The sequence below is a fragment of the Silurus meridionalis genome, chromosome 4 (assembly GCF_014805685.1).
Source record: "Silurus meridionalis isolate SWU-2019-XX chromosome 4, ASM1480568v1, whole genome shotgun sequence".
In the NCBI taxonomy this organism is placed as follows: Eukaryota; Metazoa; Chordata; class Actinopteri; order Siluriformes; family Siluridae; genus Silurus; species Silurus meridionalis.
The window spans coordinates 6,940,686-6,955,756 of record NC_060887.1 but is presented as its reverse complement, the minus strand read 5'-3'; the positions used below and the strand labels follow the sequence as shown (position 1 = coordinate 6,955,756).

The window sequence follows — 15,071 nt, the reverse complement described above, 5'->3', positions numbered from 1 at the left end:
CAAAGGAGAAGTGAAAAGAATTTAATAAAAAAAATTAATAATAAAAATAGATGTATATATATTTCTAAAGTGATACAATAAAAATATATTCAAATCTTCTAATGTTTTCAGTTCAAACACATTACACAGGTTACATTTTGACTTTGAAGATAAAAAAATGCAACAATTAACGCATGTGCAATTTAAATTGGGAAACGCTGCCGCCTACAGGTGAACTTCGGAACAGCAGCATATGAAATGTCGAATACAGCAAAATTGATATCGTATTTTTTCGGTACTTGTATACCACACATCCCTAGACTGCAGTCACATTTAATAGTTTTTTACACACTGCCTCTTGTAAAACTCTCCAAAAACGTTCTTCACTAGAAATTTCTTTCTTCTTAATCCAAGAGCAGTTGAACAGGATTTAGGTGTGGTGACTGGGCAGCTCGTTCCATGATAGATAATAATAATCTTTATTTTATACAGAGCCTTTGAAAGTAACACCTCAAAGTTTGGTCCCTTGTAGAAAAACAAAAAGCGTTTAGTTACAGTACTCAATGATCTTCCACTGAAAAGAATTTATAGAATGTCTGAATATCATCAAAATTAGAAAACGTGATTCTTTAAACAGATTCTTCATATAGAAAAATATGTGCAGCCTGTCGAAGTTCTCGCTGTGTCTCCAAAAGAGGCCTGAACTCCACCAGACCGCTGGAGGATGCAGTGCCATTAAAATGTTAGCAAATGAAAAGTCCGCTGCCGTGTTGACACGTGCGTATCAGGTGCCACTGGAACAACTGGATTAGTAATTCCTGTTACAGTACACGAAGATCTGGAAATGATCTGTGCTTTTCCACATGATTGCCACCAGATATATTTTGTAACATTATAACAAAAAAAAAAAAAAGAGAAAACGTAACGTTTGTTTAAAGCGTCACGTGATCACGTTTTCATGTTCATCTCTCCAGAGCTCTGTTGGCGTGAATGTTCAGCGCCTCAGCTGCATGGTTCATGAAGATGCTGTAAGGAGAAGAAAATGTAGTGCAAAGATGTAATTCATAACACTGACAATGTTCACCATCACCAGTAATCACAGAATCCCAATGAATAAAGCGATCGACTCACCAGCACCACGTCAGGAGTCCAAACTCTGTGCTGAAGAGAAATATGGACAGACCAGAAGCCAGAATCTGCACAGAAAAAGACGACATTTAATACTCCAAGTTAATCTCACTGGAATGAAGGTCCATCCACACGGATCAGTGTGCCATTCTTTCATTTCTCCACCAGGTGTCACCAGTGTGCCATTCCTTCATTTCTCCACCAGGTGTCACCAGTGTGCCATTCTTTCATTTCTCCACCAGGTGTCACCAGTGTGTTCTTTTGCGCCTCACTAATTACACACTGTCTCCACTTGTGTGTCTTTTCTTTTTGCTTTTCCCTTTCTACCTCTGGAATGTGTTTCTGGACTTTGGACTGCTATTTTTTTTTCTCTCTGCTTTATGAAAGGCGTGTCCGTCTGATAAGTAAATAAACCCTGTTAATTATTCATTACAGACTCGTTTTTACTCAAAGAGAACGAAAGAGGAAAAAAACGCTGACCTTGGCGAGGAACAGCCAGACGGCACAGTGCACCAAAGACGGTCCAGTCTTCAACTTGACCCCGGCCAGCAGCAGAAAAAAGCCCAGAATCCCGCTGTAGGTCAGAAGGTCATCAATAGTTATAGTCTTGACAAAAGTATGTGGACACCTGATCTTCCACATCTTTCAACCCATGGAAAGCAGATCTTCATGGAGCTGGAACAGGTTTGGGTCTCTTAGTTTAAGTGAAGGAACGATTCCATGACATCCAGAACAATTTTGAGCCTCCAACATTTAGAGGGAAGAACCATATATGGGTGGAAAAGTCAGGTGTCCCAATACTTTTGGCCAAACTGGTGTGTGTGTGTGTTTGCATTTCACTATCGGACTCAGACGATGTCAAGTGTGTTTGGGTTCTACCTGGCAAAACATCCGCTATAGAACTTGTAGGAGCTCCGGAAGGGAAACTCCAAAACATCAAACAGATCACCTGCAGAAAACAATGTAGAATTAAATGAGAGAATTTTTTTTATTATTAATTAAATAAATGTAATCAGATTACCGGTGGGATGTGCCGCAGACGCCAACAGCAAGAGGCTTCAAAAAGCAACAAAAAAAGGATTTTTAATAGTAAATCAACTCGTCTGTGAACCTCAGGAGAAGGTGAGAAGGTTTCTTTACCTCACCACGTAGTTGATGAACTGCTGCTCGAGTTCACTGTGGAGAGAAAAACACAAACTAAGATTCAAAATAACGACGTTTCAGCTCTGAATATTTTCTACGATATTCCAAATCCGCCTTGTTTATAGTTTCCCTCTGTTTTATTTGAGTGATTTGAGTTTGTGGGAACTCAAATTTGAAAGAACTGATCAACCATCAGCAGCTTCATCCACCATTCACCATTTAGACTGAGACTCAAAATCCAAGTCTAAGGATTTGGTGGATTTTAAGGATTGCGGTGAGCGCCCTCTAGTGGAACTCCATGGCAAGAACATGATGCACACTTGGATATCAGAGGATGTGGTTCAAATGAGTCGCTGAAACACCACGAGATGTAACTCTGATCCCAAATTCATCCTTCAAACTCAAACCAGCAAATATATAAATATATATATTAAATAGTGACCTCAGATGGCTAGACTTAAAATTCTTCTGGAAGACTCTGTAGGACCCTGAAACGAAAGAGATACAGAACCGCATTGTTATGGGTTAATCAAAATCTCAATTTATGAACACCACAAATCCTCGTGGCCTCAACGACGTGCATGAAAGGAAACTTGATATACGGAGGTGAAGAAACCATCATCATCAATAACTCTTACAACAATAATATCAAAACATAAAGTCTCACCAACGCAGCAAAAGTGGACGAAAGCCCAGAAATAGGGGTCTGGTCCAAACTGAGACACAAGCAGGAGATGATCAGTTAGTGGAATGAAGGGTTTTTGGATCAGGAGACTAGGAATAATGCGTTTTAAAAGTTATCTGAAAAATGGCCTTATAACCCCTCCCACAGTGATGCACAGCAATAATCAGTGTCCTGAAATGTTTTTTTTCTTCTTGGTGTTTCCTTAACAAACACACCGAAATATTCCACACCAGCAACCTGGGCTTTTATGGAGGTGATCATATTTCTGATGATTAATGAATCGATTGTGTTTGATTAGCAGAACCTGTCTGCTTTTTAAATCCAGTAAAAATAGATAATGATGTGGTCTAATATGTGGCTTGTGGTTCATCTGATTCTTTTGAAGACCTGATCAGGACCAGATGATTTTGATGATTGGAGATCTGTGCGAATTTGATATGAGTTACCTGGAGATTCTGAAGTGTAAGAGTAACAGCTGATCCCAGTATCAGGACAGAACTTAAAGCAGAGAAGAAAAGAAGAGAAGAAAAGTTACTCGGAGTGAAGTGGAAAAGAAACACTGCACTCGTCATCAACACGTCCAACACAAATAATCTCTACCTGATTGTCCTCATCCACGACAACCTCTTTTAGAAAATAAACAGAAAAGAAGAAACTATTAGAATGATTTAAGAGGGTATTATTATTTGTATTATAAATAAATATATATATATATATATATATATATATATATATATATATATATATATATATATATATATATATATATACACCAAATGCAACTTTTGCTGTGTTTCCACACGGACGGATTTAATTGCCGGATTTTGGTGCTCGATTTAAAATGTTGGTGATTCAAAACAGTTTTCCGGCGGCGTTTTTATTTCTTATTATTTATAACTGAGTAATGGAATGATGGCGTATAAAAATCGCTTCTTTTATATAATTTAGTGTTTTATATGTTTAATAAAATTTGTGTAATTAAAATGAATTTGCGTTAAAAACTCATCACCTCGCCTACGTCAGTACCTGTAATGACGTGTCTCTGTGCTCACCTCTTTCTGTGTGACTCTGATGAGAAGACAGAAGACCACTTCAGACACATTTTGCAGCACAAAAAAGAAGGGGATGGGCTACGTAAAAAAACACACACACACACACACACACACACACACACGGGCAAAAAAACCTGAAACGTGAGTGTGATTCAGCTCTGCAGTTTCATTCTCGATGATAAATACAGCACATACCAGCATGGACAAGGCTTTAGAGCCGCCGTATATGTTCCCCAGGAAGAGGACGGCTCCTGGAAGCCAGTACGCTGCAGCAGATCTGCTCGGGGATGGAACAGGATGTTCATTAATAATACAGGAATCTTAGGGTTCGGTGTCCACAAACTTTTGGCCATAGAGTGAACTTCCAGTTCTGCATCTGAGATGCTCTTCATCTTTTTCGGGTCGATTAGAGGTCTTTCTGCACTGTATGCTCTGTATGTGTTTTGTGGGTGTGGCTAAATGCAAATCAGCGATGCCAGGCATTTACATAAATTTGAATAAATAAATAAAAACATTTAAATTCTGTCATTTGAATAATATATACTTTTATTCCAACCAAAGGAAGTAAGGTCTGCTTCTCTCTCACGTGTGTGTGTGTGTGTGTGTGTGTGTGTGTGTGTGTGTGTGTGTGATGGGATTACCTGGGGAAAGTGCTGATTTCCACCCATCCCAGTTTCCCGGTCACCCAGAGCAGAAGAGCTCCAGTGCAGGATTGCCACCTGGAGATCAGAGAGGAACAGGAGATAGAGAAGGTGATCATGAAGTGATGTGAGAAAGAAGGAAACAGAAACACAGAGTGTGAAGAGTGTGAGGGTGATGCTGAAGAGTGTGAGATGATGCTGGAGTGTGAGGGTGAAGCTGGAGTGTGTGAGGTGAAGCTGGAGTGTGAGGTGAAGCTGGAGAGTGTGAGGTGAAGCTGGAGAGTGTGAGGGTGATGCTGAAGAGTGTGAGATGATGCTGGAGTGTGTGAGGGTGAAGCTGGAGTGTGTGAGGGTGAAGCTGGAGAGTGTGAGGGTGATGCTGAAGAGTGTGAGATGATGCTGGAGTGTGTGAGGTGAAGCTGGAGTGTGTGAGGGTGAAGCTGAGAGTGTGAGGGTGATGCTGGAGTGTGAGATGATGCTGGAGTGTGTGAGGGTGAAGCTGGAGAGTGTGAGGATGATGCTGGAGAGTGTGAGGGTGATGCTGGAGTGTGTGAGGGTGATGCTGAAGAGTGTGAGATGATGCTGGAGTGTGTGAGGGTGAAGCTGGAGAGTGTGAGGGTGATGCTGGAGAGTGTGAGATGATGCTGGAGAGTGTGAGGGTGAAGCTAAGGAGTGTGAGGGTGATGCTGGAGTAGAGAGACTCACACTCACCCCTGGAACAGTGTTGGGTAGGTAAACTTCAGCACTGACAGCACATACTGCAACACCAAACACACTCTTATTATTACTGTTACTACTGCATTTCACTGAAGAACATCATACAGGAGAATCAAACCAGATTATACATCTATATATGTCTCTCTACACACACACACACACAGTGTAGTACCTTATTAGTGAAACAGGAAGTGATGAAACAGATGCAGAACAGGAGTCCTGGAACAGCACGCGCCCAATTCATCAGTCACAAATCCCCTTTATTATATATACACACATATAACTAATAAACAAACTGCACTGAACCTGACACACACACACACACACTCTGTACTGGGGCTCCACGTTGATCACAATACTACTTCCGGTCTTCTTGACATCTACCGCTATGATAAAAGCACGACGGCGCGACATTCATGGTTTAGTGTCCAATCCCATAAAACGAAAAAAAAGAAATAAAAATATTATATGGGTAATAATATCAATTACATATGTTTTTATCACATTTTAATAATATATTTTTTTAGTTACCAAATACTGTTATTTGTAAAATGACAATACAGTTAACACAGAGTGACTCTTATTTTGAAGAGTGCGAGGGTTCCCGGATGTGAGTTTGTTAAAGACCTCTGTGCTGTGACACACACACACATACTCACTCACACACACACTCAGACACACACACACACACACAAGTGCGTGAGTGGACACGGACACAGACACAGATAATAAAAACCCTCAGTTTCTTTCAGCGGTACAGTTTGTGGATCTTCGTGTAGGTTCTGTGAGCGCCATCATGGATCAGATGAACTCAGTGAGCGAGCAGGTGAAGGTGAGACACTCCTGTGTGTGTGTGTGTGTGTGTGTGTGTAAATAAGAGAGAGATAATTTAATACTAACCTGTATTCATTTTATATAGTAATAATGACATTTCACACACACACACTCCTCAAATACACACTAAAGTCACCATGTGACGTAAAATAGGTGCGACAACAATCCCGGTTTTTTTTTTGTTTGTTTTTAAATAAAATAAAATTCTTTCAGGACGCTTTAACATGTTCATTAAACGTTATATAAATGTGTATATTAAAAATAAATTTGTGTTTATATTTATATATACATTGTTCGTTTTTTAACTATTAATGATCCAGTTTAGACCATGACCTAAAGCAGGGGAGTGACGTCATTTCTGGTGACGTCATTGGGCTGGGCCACAGTGGATTTCCCCAAGTGACTAACAAGTCCAGACTTGTCTCACTGAGAGAGTGTTTATAGTGTTATACAAAATATTTATATATACACACACACACACACACACAGAGAGTGTTTTTTCTTTATTCATCTTTTTCAACATTGTACATTAACAGATGTCTGGAATGATGTAATAAACAAAAACGTGTTAAAGATCACACAGAATATCTTTTATATTTGACATTGTCTGAATCTAGCTCATTTAGCTTCGATGACAGTTTGTAAAAGTCGCGTCGTGTCCAAACGTCGATGTTGCAAATAAAATAAAATAAAACACAGGAAATAAAAACATTTACTGAGAATTAAAAGTTTGACAGATTGTGATTGCTAGACGTCTGACCTCTGTTTTTTTTCTTTCTTGTTTAGAGCCCATGGGGAACTTCCAATAAAACAGCAGTAGCAGCCACGTCCCTGACAGAAGTGATGAGTGAACAGCTGGCCAAACAGCTGCATGAGGAAAGTAACTCCTTCCTCGCCAGTCCTGAGTGAGTCTAATAACTGCAGATCTTTTCAAGTCAAGTAGAGTTGATTCAGTACACAGTCGTTGTTTGCAGTGTCAGTGGTTCGCCTCTAGAGGCCGCTCTCGTACTGTATAACGCAACCTGGAAAAACTACCAGTAGGGATTTTTTCCGACAGCTCCAGTGATCAACCGATGTCTGGATAATGTGCAAAACCGACCAATCTGTCAACCTTTAATAAATGCTGTACGGATAAATAAAAGCATGAGTAGGACAGGGAGCGTTTTCCTGAAATTCCGGGATTATTATGAAAATCATGCTCCTTGTGTGAATGATGAATAAATGGTGGTTCAGGAGGTTTATGCTCTGATCAGAAGATCAAGGCTTCATGCTGCCACTGTTGAAAAAGGAAAAGCTGTTCATATCCATCTTCATAAATAAGGTAGAAATCAGACAGGTTAATACAGACTCTGACCGTTTGATGAACATCTACAGATGAACCTGCTCTATTTATACGTCTACATTCTAGTGAGCTGGACCTCGGCAGTTTCCAGCAGGATGCAGAAACCTCCAGCGACCTGATGTTGGCCCAAATGCTTCAGATGGAGTTCGACAGGGAGTTCGACACCCAGTTGCGTCGAGAAGAAAAGAAGTTCAATGGAGAGAGTAAAGGTAGATCTTTCTCGAATGTGCATTTCGATCGATCGGCGCTGAAGTTTGAGATTTTTCTGAACACGTCTCGCATCGTCTCGCTCTTGTCCAGTCTCGATCTCCTTTGAAAACTACCGCATGGTTCACCCGTTTGAGGACAGCGACAGCTCCGATGACGAAGTCGACTGGCAGGACACGCGTCATGATCCGTACCGTCTCGGTGAGTGTGCAGACGTTCATGGACCACGTTTACGGCGGTAACTGCCTTTACGTGGCTCTGCTGACGGTCACGTTTCATAAATACGTGATTCCTGTAGTAACGAAATGACTGAGATTATTTATGTCTGATTAACAGAAAAACCAACCACTACACCGAAGAAGGGTTTCACAGGGAAAGGCAAGAACATCACCACAAAACATGATGAGGTGGTGTGTGGACGGAAGAACACTGCTCGCATGGATCATGTACAGTACACTCTTTCTACATCTTCAGTTATACACAGATACTATACTACTGCTGCTTCTGTCTGTCTGTCTGTCTGTCTGTCTGTCTGTCTGTCTGTCTACCTGTCAGGTGTTCCAATACTTTTATCTGTCTGTCTGTCTGTCTACCTGTCTGTCTACCTGTCTGTCTGTCTGTCTACCTGTCAGGTGTTCCAATACTTTTATCTGTCTGTCTGTCTACCTGTCTGTCTACCTGTCTGTCTGTCTGTCTGTCTACCTGTCAGGTGTTCCAATACTTTTATCTGTCTGTCTGTCTGTCTACCTGTCTGTCTACCTGTCTGTCTACCTGTCTGTCTACCTGTCTACCTGTCAGGTGTTCCAATACTTTTATCTGTCTGTCTACCTGTCTGTCTACCTGTCAGGTGTTCCAATACTTTGTCTCTGTGTGTGTGTGTGTGTGTGTGTGTGTGTGTGTGTGTGTGTGTGTGTGTGTATAAATGTCTCCTGTTTGTTCATGGTGCAGTTCGCCCCGGAGGTGCACGTAGGAGACGGGATCGGCATGGACCTGAAGCTGTCGAATCAAGTGTACAACGCTCTGAAAAGACACTGTCAGACCGAGGAGAAACGCAGCGCTCGACTTCACGAGAAGAAGGAACACTCGACTGCCGTGAGTCCAACATCTACACCGTCTGAAAGTTCATTTACCAAAAGCATGTCTGCATCTGAACATCACACACACATATATGGTTCTTTCCTAAAACATCTGGACACGATTGTCCTGAAGGTGTTCTGTAGCTCCTCTGGTCCAACATGGAACTGCTCCTGAGCATCACGTGCACCACTTTTGACCTTTGGACTGTTTCCATCTACAGGAACAAGCAGTTGACCCCAAGACCAGGTTGCTGATGTATAAAATGGTGAATGCAGGAATGCTGGAGAACATCAACGGGTGTATCAGCACAGGGAAGGAGTCGGTGGTGTTTCATGCCGATGGAGGAAGGTGAGTGCAGGCTCTGGATCTCCATCAGGACAGGGCTTATAAACAGGGATCCATTTCGTGAAGTTTTCCGACTTCTGAACTGTTCTGATTCTTCTCTTCAGCTTCGAGGAGATGTCGATTCCAGAGGAGTGCGTCCTCAAGGTCTTCAAGACCACGCTGAATGAATTCAAGAACCGGGATAAGTACATCAAGGATGACTACCGCTTTAAAGACCGCTTCAGCAAGCTGAACCCTCGCAAGATCATCCACCTGTGGGCTGAGAAGGAGATGCACAACCTGACCAGGTGAGACTCCAGCACTCCTACACACACACACACACACACACACACACACACACACACACACACACACACGTCTCCATTGTTCACGTATAGTTATCTGCTCCTAGCTTCAGATTTCCAAGTAGACTATTTATCTGCTGGAGGCGTAATAACGTCTTTCTCTCGTATCCACACGCACAGGATGAAGAAAGCTGGGATTTGCTGCCCCCAAGTGGTGATTCTGAAGAAGCACATTCTCGTGATGTCGTTTATTGGTCAGAACCAGGTACCAGCTCCGAAACTGAAAGACGTGGTGCTGTCCCCCGAAGACATGACGAACGCGTATTACCAAGTGGTTCAGGTACTACGTCTGACTGAGCTTCATTTTAACACACACACACACCTGGTCTTTATACAGTATCTCACTCCCTCAGCCAATCACGACGTCCAGGTACGGGTCAAGAGCTTCAGTTCATCCTCAGATTAAATACATTGTTAATGACCAACATCAAAGAATGTAACCAGACAGGAAGTCTAGACTAACTCAGTCTTAAGGGGGTGTAGCCCCTCCAACCTCTGAGATGCTTTTCTCCTCGTGATGGCTGTAAACAGTGATGAGAAGTTGTGGTTTCTCCTCAGATGATGCATCAGCTGTTCCGCGAGTGTAACCTCGTTCATGCTGACCTGAGCGAATATAACATGCTGTGGCACGATAGAAAGGTGAGGAAATTCCCATAATGCTCACCTCATTAATGCACATGCAAATGAGTCGTTATGAATATTACAAAACATCATTGAAACCTGTAGGTATGGTTGATCGACGTGAGCCAGTCTGTGGAGCCCACTCACCCTCACGGTCTGGAGTTCCTATTCCGAGACTGCAGGAACGTTTCCACAGTAAGTGTCTCTCCACCATATTTGAGCTACGAGGTGGGATCAGAAAGTTTCCAGTGGAAACGCACGTGTTTCGAGCACGCTGACTTGTGAAAGTCGGTGCTCCTTGTGACTGCGCGTGATAACGCAATGTAATATATTTCAGGTGTTTCGAGTGGAACTCAAGGTTTTTTTCTCCTCCTCTCGTTAAGTTCTTCCAGAAAGCCGGTGTGTCGGAAGCCTTGGATGTGTATGATCTCTTCAACACCGTGTCTGGACTGAAGATCAGCAGCGATAACGAGGCAGATTTTCTAGCGCAGGTAAGTGTGTAGGGATCAAATGCATAAACAGGAGTGTCGTCTGTAGTAATAATTAATAATAATATTATTAAATAAACATTTTTCCTTTCATCTCTACAGATTCATGAACTGGAGAAGATGAATGAGGACCACGTGCAAAAGCGAAGCAGGAAAGCCTGCAGTGATGCCTCAGAGAACGGCCCGCCCCTTTTAAACGAAGACGATTAACAAACTAAACAAAAAGCGAAAGCAGGTCATGAAGGAAAAACGTGAGGAGTGCATTAAACAGCATCTCTTTTTTGCTGACTAGGCGTCTGGAAACCCCTACCTTTAGGTTTATTATTAGTACGATTCTGCAGCAGGTCTCTGAGCTCAGCCTGGTGGATGCAGAGCTGCAGCAGGAGCTGAAACGCAGCAGAACGAGGGAGAAATTAACGAATAAAACGAGGCACGGCGTCTTAAAGTCCTACACTGCACCGTTCCCGTAACGCTCGCTTTGTGTCGCTCGTGTCCGGGGGGGTGATGTGGGTCTTGTGGCTTTATTGTAATGTGTGCGTGTGTGTGCGCCGGCTTCGTTTTAACACTCGCACACAAAACGAATAAACACCGAAATTGGAAAATCGGTACGTGTTTTGGTTTTTTTTAAATATTCACACATTATTAATGCAGTCATTCATTCACAAATATTATTCCATTAAAGTGTGTTTTTGGAGACACCTATAGGCCAGCAGAATAACTTGTGTAAGAAGGAGAACAGGAGAGATGATGTGATTGGGGTTGTTTTGGAGCAGGGAACGTTCCGGAATGTGAACGGAATCCTGAACCGACACGATCCCCATTCCAACACCATGCAGTTCCGTCTGGACTCATTGGAACGGAACACGTCTGAGATCTGGAAGTGTTATTTAGAGCGTCGTCTGGAGTGATGTTCTGCTCTGAGATGAACAAGAAAGATCTCCATCTAGTGAAGAACATCTCTGGAGAGTTTCACAAGATTCAAGTATTTCAGCTGAAGGTTTGGAGAAACAAAATGTCGTGATGCTGAGAGCGTGTAAAGTTGATCTTCATGCTGAAGGAGGATTTTTCAGTGATGATAAAGTTCATTAATGGCCGTGTTTGTTGTGTAGAAGCAGAAGGAACATCCACGTGTCTCTCGAAAGCCATAAAAGACTCTACAGTTCTTTTGACATCAGCACCCAAAGCGTTTATTGTCAATGTTTTAAAAATACAGAAAACAACAGAATCTTACACGTCTATTCTTGAGGGCAAAATCACGTTTACACGTGGAATAAAAAGTGAAATGTATCCGGTTCTGATCTCGTAGAACTCAGGGAGTGGCGTAAGGGTTCACGTAGACGGGTTGTTCTTTTCTCTTCTTGTTCACTCTTGGTTCCGGGGGCTTCTCGGGGTCCGAGGACTGAGCTTTTACCCGAGCAGGTGCATCAATCGCACCTTCTTCTGCTCTTCCACTGGACGTTTGATCGCTTCGTGAGTGAGTTTTTCTGCAAAAGGAAACACCAGAGAGTGGACCGGTTCAGTTCTCCTCATTTACACACGAGAAATAAATGTGAGAAGCACCAAAATTTCAAAAGTGAACCTGTCGAGGACGGACCTCCTGTGGTTCACGAGTCCAAGACAAATAAAGAAGAGCAGGAACAGGAGAACCAACACGACTCCTGCGATCACTCCTGAGAAAAAAAAAGAATGTGGAAGTCCATGAGCTCAGAATGAAGGAGTTTTGGTGGTGCTGGAATTTGAACGTATAACCTTCTGATCAGTTTAAGTGCATGTGGTGTAAAAGCTTCACCTCTGGGATCCGTCTGGCACCTGATCGTAGCCGGAACGCTCCTCACGGTTCCTGAAACTAATTTCAGCGTCACGTCGTACCAGAAGGCAGGATGAAGATCGTCAAACTTGAGTCTGGTTCCGTTCAGGTACCGAGAGTTTCTTCCATTCATCTGCACTTCTACTCCTGTCCACTGTCCGGATGGAGCGTCCCAAATCACGACCAGGGCGTGTCCTCCAGAGATACGCTCACAACGCAGACCGGTGACGGTCACAGACGCTTTAACAACAACAACAAACAAAAAGCATGAGGAGTCTCATTAGTACACTTATCCCAGATAAGGATGGGTTCTTAGTGGTGCTGGGATTGGAACTCATGACCTTCTAAACCAAATTCAAACACCGATCTACCGCCTTACCTTATATAAGCACCAGGTGGTGACCCCTAAATGTGAACAGCATAAAAAAAGATACATATCTGCATTGGTCAGACAGAACCTGTGATGGATGTGAAGGTCAGGCCTCTGCTCCTCACACCTTCATACACAGTATAGAGAGTGAAGATGTATCTGGTTCCAGGAGAGAGCGATGAGACGGTATGCGTCATCACAGAGTCCATCTCCAAGGCTGGAATTGTGGTCTCGTACTTGCTGCTGTGTCTCAGGATGTAGCTGATGTTTCTGCTCTTCACCTCTTCCCAGGAAAGTTCTAACGCGTCTGCGTGTTGCTGCATCACATGAACTTTAGCCACGTTGGGAGGCACTGAAACAAACAACAAACGTGTTTTTTTTTATTGGCGCTCCCTATGACTGCGTGCAGCCTTGTGCTTCCAACAGATGGCAGCACAAAGCCGCATGCACAGTCATAGGGAGCGCCGACAAAAAAAAAAACACCTGTTTGTTGTATCGGCCCAACAGATGGCAGCACAAGGCTGCACGCACAGTCATAGGTAGCGCCGATAAAAAACCACACACTTACTGGTTACTGCTGAGAAGTTGTAGCCGCTGCTCCTCTCTCCACCAAACAGTGTGTAAAGAGTGAAGTTGTATTTGTTCCCAGGGCTGAGAGATGTTACAGTATGTGTTGCTGTAGCTCCTCCCCAGTACATGGGCGTGTACGATTCGGACCTGTCGCTCTTCAGCACATAAAGAAACGCGTTATTGCTGTTCACCTTTCTCCATTCGAACGTGATCGCCGTCTCCGAGCGAGCCTTTACCGACACGTTGGCGACGTTCGAAGGACCTGAGGAAGAGATTGAGAGATCAAGAGACCGCCACGTGCCGCCGTTCGTCCCGAATCACATGATACACCGCGCCAAACGTAGAAACCGTACTCGTGACAGCAGTGAAGTTGAAAGCGCTCTGCCTTACTCCTTTAAACACGGCGTACAAGACAAAGCTGTACTTGGTTCCAGGAGACAGAGAAGAGACCGTGTATCTCACCACGGACCCTTCAGCCGAGACGGTAAGTGGAGTTTCCGTTCCATTACCGTATCCCAAAATGTAGCTGAAATCTTTCGCTTTACTCCACTCCAACGTGAGCAGGGTCTCGCTTCGAGCTTTCACGGCCACACCCAGGATTTTAGGAGGAGCTGCATGGAGATCAGAAAGACATCATTTGCACAGAAACGTTTCTTTTTCAGGAAACAAAAAGCTACATGCATGTGTCTCTGAAGAAAACTAGAAGACTTTTCACACGTTCTGGAAGTGGTGTAGATGGTGTAGGTGAAGCCCACGTGTGCCCAGCATGGTTACTATGTTTGTGCTTCATGCTGAAAGTGTTTAGAACTTCTACTATACGCCCAGGATGTGGAATGATAAATAATTAAATAAATGAATCTTACATGCCAGGGATGAGCGTCTCTAGAATGGGACAAACGTACACTGATCACAAACAACACAAAAAGCTTCTGTACTGTACAAAGGTTTCATACGTCACATTTCAGCACAAGACATTAAGACTTTATAACGAGCGAGCGAGAAGAGGAAAAACTCTCCGAGATGGTATGGAGGAACCAGACATTAACACCGAATGAGCTACTGGAGAAAACTGTTTATATTAATTACAGTCCAAATCCATCTTCATTGATCTTTCATGTGGAGGCATCATGAAACCTTTAGAGGAACTAGACTCTAGAGGAACCTCATCTTCAAAACCAAATGATCCTTCAGTATAGTTCCAGCAATATATATATAATAATAAATCTAGATATGAACACAGAACTGAAATCTTACCCACAGAGAAGCCACTGAGCAACAGATCAGCAAAAGGTCTACAGATCTCATATCAGTAACAGGGTAGAAGTCACGTCCCTGTCTTCTGGGTTTATTTACCGAGCTGCATGGACACTGAAAACACGGTTTTATAAAACTTCCTGCAGTTCAGGAGGATTTTGACAATAAAACAGCAGACAAAAGCACACAACTGAAAGTGTATCGTGAACCTCTGGATTAATTGATTGATTGTTTTGTTTTCTTCCTTTATCTTTTATAAACTCATAAAAATATTTAGTGTATAAAAAAATCACAAGCTGGTTATTTTTCCCAACTTTAAAAGCATAAAACACTTCATAACTCGGGCCTGTGGACACGTGACCTGAGCAGCACACCACCTAATTAAGGATCGCTGATTGACACCTGCTGTGTGACAACACTAAATACGCCCTTTCCACGACACGCCGAAAGGGGGCGCCAGAACGCGT

At 42.9% G+C, this 15,071-nt stretch overlaps 3 protein-coding genes and 1 long non-coding RNA gene across 9 annotated transcripts; 2 read left to right on the top strand and 2 right to left on the bottom strand.

The window, feature by feature from the left end:
• Positions 1-442: 442 nt before the first annotated feature.
• LOC124384021 (transmembrane protein 241) lies at positions 443-5,860 on the bottom strand. 3 transcript variants are annotated; one of them, XM_046846470.1, is made up of 15 exons: positions 5,518-5,860; positions 5,340-5,386; positions 4,629-4,706; positions 4,183-4,264; positions 3,988-4,065; positions 3,536-3,561; positions 3,382-3,433; positions 2,918-2,966; positions 2,693-2,738; positions 2,248-2,283; positions 2,129-2,163; positions 1,987-2,056; positions 1,588-1,681; positions 1,111-1,175; positions 443-1,005 (listed from the first exon to the last, which is right to left on the bottom strand). In XM_046846470.1, exons 1-15 carry the CDS (start codon positions 5,587-5,589, stop codon positions 942-944), a joined length of 894 nt encoding a protein of 297 aa, XP_046702426.1. In that variant the 5' UTR covers positions 5,590-5,860; the 3' UTR covers positions 443-941. The 3 variants fall into 3 exon arrangements, with proteins under 3 accessions (XP_046702426.1, XP_046702427.1, XP_046702428.1); XM_046846471.1 differs by having other exon boundaries at positions 3,962-4,003; XM_046846472.1 differs by lacking the exons at positions 443-1,005; positions 1,111-1,175 and having other exon boundaries at positions 1,664-1,782.
• On the top strand, positions 1,106-3,593 carry LOC124384025. The gene is made up of 3 exons (XR_006925327.1): positions 1,106-1,229; positions 1,543-1,683; positions 3,321-3,593. It is a non-coding gene; the product is annotated as an uncharacterized LOC124384025 (long non-coding RNA).
• A 131-nt stretch (positions 5,861-5,991) lies between the features above and the next one.
• Positions 5,992-11,207, top strand: riok3 (RIO kinase 3 (yeast)). Of its 2 annotated transcripts, none has more exons than XM_046846461.1 (13): positions 5,992-6,171; positions 6,966-7,084; positions 7,588-7,730; positions 7,822-7,929; positions 8,065-8,174; positions 8,677-8,820; positions 9,026-9,153; positions 9,255-9,437; positions 9,615-9,774; positions 10,053-10,133; positions 10,221-10,310; positions 10,499-10,606; positions 10,706-11,207. In XM_046846461.1, the coding sequence occupies exons 1-13, from the start codon at positions 6,142-6,144 to the stop codon at positions 10,811-10,813; spliced, it is 1,512 nt and encodes a 503-aa protein (XP_046702417.1). In that variant the 5' UTR covers positions 5,992-6,141; the 3' UTR covers positions 10,814-11,207. The 2 variants fall into 2 exon arrangements, with proteins under 2 accessions (XP_046702417.1, XP_046702416.1); XM_046846460.1 differs by having other exon boundaries at positions 5,992-6,177.
• A 556-nt stretch (positions 11,208-11,763) lies between these two features.
• On the bottom strand, positions 11,764-14,967 carry LOC124384017 (fibronectin-like). 3 transcript variants are annotated; one of them, XM_046846462.1, is made up of 8 exons: positions 14,605-14,967; positions 14,214-14,232; positions 13,704-13,961; positions 13,349-13,612; positions 12,869-13,132; positions 12,393-12,650; positions 12,183-12,273; positions 11,764-12,087 (listed from the first exon to the last, which is right to left on the bottom strand). In XM_046846462.1, exons 1-8 carry the CDS (start codon positions 14,653-14,655, stop codon positions 11,913-11,915), a joined length of 1,380 nt encoding a protein of 459 aa, XP_046702418.1. In that variant the 5' UTR covers positions 14,656-14,967; the 3' UTR covers positions 11,764-11,912. The 3 variants fall into 3 exon arrangements, with proteins under 3 accessions (XP_046702418.1, XP_046702419.1, XP_046702421.1); XM_046846463.1 differs by having other exon boundaries at positions 12,198-12,273; XM_046846465.1 differs by having other exon boundaries at positions 12,908-13,132.
• Between the last annotated feature and the right edge of the window lie 104 nt (positions 14,968-15,071).